The sequence below is a fragment of the Engraulis encrasicolus genome, chromosome 3 (assembly GCF_034702125.1).
Source record: "Engraulis encrasicolus isolate BLACKSEA-1 chromosome 3, IST_EnEncr_1.0, whole genome shotgun sequence".
In the NCBI taxonomy this organism is placed as follows: Eukaryota; Metazoa; Chordata; class Actinopteri; order Clupeiformes; family Engraulidae; genus Engraulis; species Engraulis encrasicolus.
Window position 1 is genome coordinate 11,928,549 of NC_085859.1, and position 7,500 is coordinate 11,936,048.

General features: G+C 44.5%; 1 protein-coding gene across 1 annotated transcript in view; it reads right to left on the reverse strand.

Annotated features, from left to right (window-relative positions):
• hip1rb (huntingtin interacting protein 1 related b) overlaps positions 1–7,500 on the reverse strand; it is a 62,948-nt gene that overhangs the window by 24,483 nt on the left and 30,965 nt on the right. Inside the window, exons 7-11 of the mRNA XM_063194764.1 lie at positions 4,741–4,802; positions 1,814–1,954; positions 1,079–1,136; positions 899–974; positions 1–27 (exon numbers count right to left, since the gene is read on the reverse strand). The exon at positions 1–27 is cut by the window's left edge and continues 138 nt beyond it. Coding sequence (XP_063050834.1) covers positions 1–27; positions 899–974; positions 1,079–1,136; positions 1,814–1,954; positions 4,741–4,802 — 364 coding nt within the window. The remainder of the gene's footprint in view (positions 28–898; positions 975–1,078; positions 1,137–1,813; positions 1,955–4,740; positions 4,803–7,500) is intronic.

The following is a 7,500-nucleotide window of genomic DNA, read 5'->3' on the forward strand; positions in this document are numbered from 1 at the left end:
CGACGCTCGCAAGAAGTTAGGAGGAGACTGGACATACACACACACAGAGACAGACATACAGAGAGAGACAGACATACAGAGACAGACAGACAGACAGACAGACAGACAGACAGAGACATACAGAGACAGGCAGACAGAGACATACAGAGACAGACAGACATACAGAGACATACAGAGACATACAGAGACATACAGACAGACATACAGACAGACATACAGAGACATACAGACAGACATACAGACACACACACAGAGACATACAGACAGACATACAGACAGACATACAGATAGACACACAGAGACACACAGAGACACACAGAGACACACAGACACACACACACAGACACACACACACAGACACACACACACAGACACACACACACAGACACACACACACAGACACACACACACACACACACACACACACACACACGCGCACACACACACACAAACACCCTTTAATAAGAGCCCATAGCCATTTTCATTCAGCACACCCTTCTTACACCCAAAGGCTTCAAGAGGAAGCGATTCATGAATCGACTATCTCAGTCTCCTGACCTTCTCCACACTGAAAACCTCTTGTAGGCGCTCAATCAGTGGCTCTATGCTGACAGAAAGCAATGCACAAGCAAGGAGTCATTGGAACTTTGTACTCAGCAAGTTATGTCTGATTAAGACGGTTTTACAAAGGGACAATTTAAGCAATTCAAGATGAGTAAAGGTTTTGGAGTGAAGAGACTATTAATACTAATAACATAGTTGTTATTCTGTCTGTGAAGGACATTGAGCTGCATGTCCTGTATGAAATTGTGCTATACAAATACATTTATTATTATTATTATTATTATTATTATTATTATTATTATTATATATTAAGAGAGTAAGAGATGGAACTTACGTCAGGTAGCCGTGGTATCTGAATGAGTCTCTTGAAGAAGAGCATGTCTCGGGCCTTGTTAAAGAATGTCTTCAGGCTGCACACACACACACGCATACGCACACACGCAACAGTGATTGAACGAGTCAGGGCCAGAATCAAATGACTGCATTCCACGGTGAGGAATTGTGGGTAGCTCACCTGTGGAACTGGTCAAGGAAGCGATCTCTATGGCCCTGCAGTGTATCGGCAGGCAGACCTGAAAAACACACGCACGCCACGTCCACACGCACACAGTCAGCACACGGTTGGATGTGTAACACAGCAATAGATGTGAATCTGATCTGGGGTAACTCGAGTGTAAATGTAACCAACAGGTGTGCAGCTGTACTTGAAGAGCAACTTTGTAGTGAGGTGTGTGTGAGGTGCATATACATGTGCATTATCTCACAGGCGTGCAGTTCGAACAGCTGTTTGACGGAGTAGTTTGGGATTAACTAGTAGGTGTAGTGAGGTGTGTATAGGTGCATTTCTGTAACTCACAGGCGTGTAGTTTGAGGAGCAGCTTGACTGAGTAGTAGTAGTAACTAGTATGTGTAGTAACTAGTATGTAATAAACTGTGGCGTGGTAAGCAGTGGTGTAAGTGTGGTGTGGTGTAGGTGTAGTGAGGTGTGTGTATAGGTGCATTTCTGTAACTGCAAAAAGAAAGTTGGCGTCTGCGCCTTAACTTAGGATCGCTTGTTGCGACTGCTCACCAAAAATAGTGATACTAGGACAGTCAAAAAGATAAGGCGCACACAAGACTTGCAGGTTCAAAAAGTGTATTGTGTCCGACAAATTAACAAAAGAAGTCGACAATCACAATACACTTTTTGAACCTGCAAGCCTTGTGTGCGCCTCATCTTTTTGACTGTCCTAGTCTTTCTGTAACTCACAGGCGTGTAGTTTGAAGAGCAGCTTGACGGAGTAGTGGTAGAGGTGGCTGCAGTCCTGGATGACCTGGATGAGGGGGGCCAGGCGACACTGGCCGGACGTCATGGTGGAGATCGCTATGGACGTGTTCAGCTGACGCAGCACTGCAAGGACAAGTAGACACATGGAGTAGTAGGACAATTAGGAACTAGTTGAAAGTGAGGCAAAAAAAAGCCCACCTGGAGAAGCTGTGCTGTGGCACACTGTGGCATACAGTGCTCACTGCACACAACAAAATTGCATTTATGCAAGGGGGCAGCCCCATATGGTGCAAAAAGGGAGCAGTTCAGCGTGGTGGTACCTCAGTAATGGAGTTGGATGGGGGAGAGCACTGGTTAATTACTGGTTAATTACTTAGTTGAACCTGGCAGGCCGGTAGTCAAACCGGCAACCTAATCGCTTACCTATGACTGCCCATAGTTAGCACTACACCTATACAATTATACAGGACTGGCTTTGGTTGGACACTGTTCCGTTACGCCAGGGACCCGGGTTCGATTCCACATACACTCTCCCCCCATTTATACAGGATTAAGGTGAAAATTCAACTGCTGCTGAACAGCAGGGAGGGAGAGGAGTATAAGGGAGAAAAAGGGCTTCGGAACCAGTTACTTAACATATTACAGTTACTTTAAACTTACTTTACATGTACATGTACTACACTGACATTCATACAGGAGTATGGCCGTGTTCTTAGCACTGCAAGGACAAAACAACAGCTGAGGAGGTAAGGAACTCAGAAAGAGTTAGCAGCACTACACTTTCTGGCCCCACCCACGCCTAGTGTAGACGGCTATGGAGGTTTTCAGCACACACAGCACCGCAGGGAGAGGAGAAGCGGGTTTGGAGCAGTCAACAGTACTACACTAACATGCAAGATTAAAGAATTCAACTGCTATGGAGTTGACGCAGCACTGTAGGACAGGGGAGAAGCGGGTTAGGAAATCGTTAATATCACTACACCAGGGCTGGACTGGCTATCTGGCATACAGGGCATTTGCCCAGTAGACTGTTAATGATTTTGACCTGGCCCTCCCCGCAATGGTATCAGTCCTCATGCAGTTACAGCAGGCCTCTTTGAGATAGTCCCGATATTAAGAAGGCAGTTTGGCTGTTAGCGTCAAAATAGCTCATATTAGATGCCTAACAAATTTGTAGAAGGCTTCGTTGTCTCCCTCAATTTCTGGTGGACCGTCCTTGGCTAAAAATACCGGCTTGATTTGTCATCCCAGTCCAGCCCTGCACCACACTACCATTTATACAGGATTACGGAGGTGTTAAAGGAGTATGCCACTATTTTGGGGCTTAATACAGTTAAAATCGTTGGCCAGGGTTTATAAAGGTGGTAAAGTGTCTTATTTTTCATGTAAGCCGTTGTCTTGCTTTAAGACAAGTTAAAAGAGGGAGTATGTAGCTAAGCTAGTGAAAGTCAATGCATCCGTGTAGCATGCAAGACTTTCACTAGCTTAGCGACATACTCCCTCTTTTAACTTGTCTTCAAGCAAGACAATGCTTAACATGAAAAATAAGACACTTTACCACCTTTATAAACACCTAACAGCCAACGATTTTAACGGTATTAAGCCCCAAAATAGTGGCATACCCCTTTAAGATGACGCAGCACTGCAGGACAGGAGGAGAGGACGAGGGAGAAGAGGGATAAGGAATCAGTTGGTACCACTTCATCTTGTATACGACTTTCACCGCCCAACAAGATGCTCTTCACTGTACATCTACTCTACTGTATATCTACATTCCTAATCACATACGACAGCCATGAGTTATTATTAGACTGAGAATCAGAGTCAAAGACCTGAGTTATTAAGATTACATAGCCTAATTAACCCTAGAGCACCACCACTCAATCTGGTGCCACTGCCTTCCCTTTGGAAAGTGTGTGTGTGTGTGTATGTGTGTGTGTGTGTGTGTGTGTGTGTGTGTGTGTGTGTGTGTGTGTGTGTGTGTGTGTGTGTGTGTGTGTGTTTATGTTTTAGGCCGAATCTGTAGAGAGTTAAGGGTTAATGCATGCAGTAGTAGTTGGCTAGTGGGGAGGAGGGGGCTTATTCAGTGCCCCGGGTCACATAGGAGCCCGCACATTATCGTAAATAGCCAATCATAACATCAGACCATCATCACAAACAGCCAATCAGCACATCAGATCAGCCCATTCAGGAAATGGCCAGCAGGAAGTGCCATTACAATGACTGTAATCTGCAGTCTCATCAACACCACTGAGCCTGACTTACTGACAGACTCCCCTGATAGCAGCAGGGGACAGAAAAAATCACAAGCACACGCGCAAAATGAAACACACACACACACACACACACACACGCAAACCAACTATGACACAAACACAAAATGACGCACAAACATAAAGACGCACAATGACACACACAACCCTTCAAAATCAGCCATTGCATGATTCATAATCCAGTGGGAGGAATGTTGTACGTGACTTGTTTGTATGTGGATGATCACAGTGAGGTGGTTTTATTAAAACAGTTAAAACACTGTGCACTTTATAAACCACAGGGTGGGTGCGGTTAGCTAGTAGAGCTGTATGGTGCAATTATATAACTGAGATGAATGCACAGTATGCTGCCCTACAAAAGGCAAAGACACAGTAACGACATGTTTTCTCAAAATTGAGTTTAGATTGAAAGTCGTCTTCCTAAAACCTCCTGTATCTTGTGACAAAGCCATATGGTCCAAATGGGTCCCGTTTCAGAGATATTGTCATGTCGCAGTAACCGTTATATGCAACCTAATAGTGATCCTTTGAAGGACTTTTTCTCCGTTTCAATGTTGGTGTAGTTACTGCACTTTGCCTTTGCAGGGCAGTTTGGATGGCTGGATGGGCAGCTGTGGGCCCAGGTGTGTCACTAACCTGCCTCGGCCACCCTGAGCTCTGCATCCATGTAGTCAAACACCTCCACCGTCAGCTGGAACCTGAGAAAGAAAAACACAATCACAGCTAATAGAAAATAGCATATAGCATATACATATAAATAATAAATATGGATAAATAATTACAAATAATAATACATCATTATAATAAAAAGATTTTAAAAAGATTTTAAAAAACAACTACTTGTAGGTATAAAACTATACTTTGGTAGCATAATTTGGTTCAATATTGGCCACTGTGTAATCAACAAAACTTGGATTTGCTATCCAAAGCCTGAAAAAGGAACCTTCAAAACGTCACATGCCTGGTGAAGACCCTGCTGCGTCGAAATGTTGCCAGTCTTGAATAAACCTTCAAAGCAAAGCTGCAGTGTGCGGACTTCTATTCCTTCCATTGTCAGATAGGTCTTTTTCCTGCACCGGCCGGGCCTCATTGAGGTGGGATGTGCATACCTTTACTCTTCTGAATAAGCTTACTGTTAAAAGCATGGTAATGAGTCTAATCTGCTAATTACAATTCTCAGTAATGTTATAGCTATATAGCTATGAAGTCGTTTTTTTTTGTGCAATTTCCACCAACAGTCAGTCGAATCATCAGTGGTGAGGTTATCTGCACTAAAAGGCTGTACAACATCTCCTCTCCTTAACGTCTGTAACTGCTTGCCCTGGGACAGATCCAGAATGTCAGAGAAAGTGTGCACATTAGTAGCACAGGTGCTGGACCAAACGAAATGATAAAGGAAATAATAAAGGTCCCCAACACCGCTCTATGCTCCCAAACAAAGTTTAATGGTACAACGTTTCGGATGCTCAGTCCTTCATCCAAGTGACCGTCCAAAATTCCCTGCCATTAAACTTTGTTTGGAAGCATAAACAAGTGTTGTGAACCGTTATCCTTGCCTCAGGACAGGACAAACACACTTATAGTGCAGAGAGACTGTGGGTCACCCGTGTGCAGAGCAGGTCTGGGACAACAAACCGGCCCAGACCAGCCCCTCGCCCCACCACTCCCATACTACAACTATGATGTGTTCAGTCCACTGTATAAGGAAAAAAAGGAAGTTGGCGTCTGCGCCTTAACTTAGGATCGCTTGTTGCTTGGTGCGACTGCTCACCAAAAATAGTGATACTAGGACAGTCAAAAAGATGAGGCGCGCACACAAGGCTTGCGGGTTCAAAAAGTGTATTGTGGCCGACATATTAACAAAAGAAGTCAACGGAGCTCCAGATATTTTCCGTTGCCTTCTTTTGTTAATTTGTCGGCCACAATATACTTTTTGAACCAGCAAGCCTTGTGTGCGCCTCATCTTTTTGACTGTCCCAGTCCACTGTATGTTAAGGATGCACCAATGGGTCACCACAACATAACTGTGGGCTGTGTGTGGTCTCTAAGGAAAATTTTGAAACAAACTAAAAAAACAAAAGCATCTGCCCTTGAGGGCTGTTGCCCCACCGGGACAAATGCCCCGTATGCCAGATAATCAGTTCAGTCCTGCCTGGCCCGAGTGCTGAGCTCAGCTCTGCTGCTCCTGCTCCTGGATTCCACATCTCAGACCTGATCTCTCCACTGATGGCAGATCTGTTACCGAAAGCAGACACGACCAGACACAGGAGCCGACACAGTAGTCTCTAGGGCTGTAACGATACACTCAACTCACGATTCGGTTCGTATCACGATTTATGACCTACGGTTCGAAACACCCCCACGATTTCTGAAGGGTATCTCCATTGAAGTTTGAAAACACGATCACATCAAATCATAAGGTTGTTTACTGGACTAATGGGTAATAAAACTTAGAAGGAGGCAGTATCGTGATACACAGAGTCACGATACTGTATCGCGATTGACTCTGCGAATCACGATTTCTCAGTTCGATACAATACTGTTACAGCCCTAGTAGTCTCTCTCCTCTCTGGTGAGCCCCACCAGCCGCCCTGCCCTGCCCTGCCCTGAGGGGCCGCTTACAAAGCGCAGAAATACAACCTGCGACTCTCTCCTTCTCTGCTTTTTTCTCCTCCTTTCTTTCCCGCTCTCTGACACGCATGCCCTTTCCTTTAGGGCATCCTTTACCTTTGCTCTAATTCAGTGTAAATCATATTGAAATCCCTCACTATTTTTCCCCCTCTGTCTGATGCTGCTCGTATCCCTGTAGCTCTTGTTTCACCCGCAGCAGACAGGCTTTTTCCAATCCTACGCTATTGTCATGTAGTCTCCCCATTTACATAGTTTACAAGAGTCAGTGCAGCAGCGCAGTGCACCAAAGGTTATGTGAATGATGCTGCTGTAGCACGTCCGAATTGTGCTTACTATTGGATGGCGTTCTACCTACATGGAAACTACTGGTCAGGGGTGTGTTTCTCAAAAAGCTTAGCTGTTCGCCAGCTAGCCTGTTAGGGTAGTTGTCAATGGGGAACTGCATTGCAAACAAAGTAGCGAACATAGTTAGCAACTATGGTTATAAGAAATGCACCCCAGGACACCAAGTGATAGCTAAGGAGGCAGTGCAGAGTTATCAAATGGTCAAAATAACACAAAAGATGCCATGTTTTTAGACCTCAAAAATCCAGTCAAAACAAGATATTCTAATAGCAATGTGTTAATTTAGAATTTTTTCCCCTTTCAATTGGACATGAAAGAATCTGCATTTTTCTGTTTCTGGCACGTTAAAATTGATCATTACTCGTCACCCAGACTATTAATAATCATACTTGAGATTCTGTCCAGGCCTTAAGAAGTAGT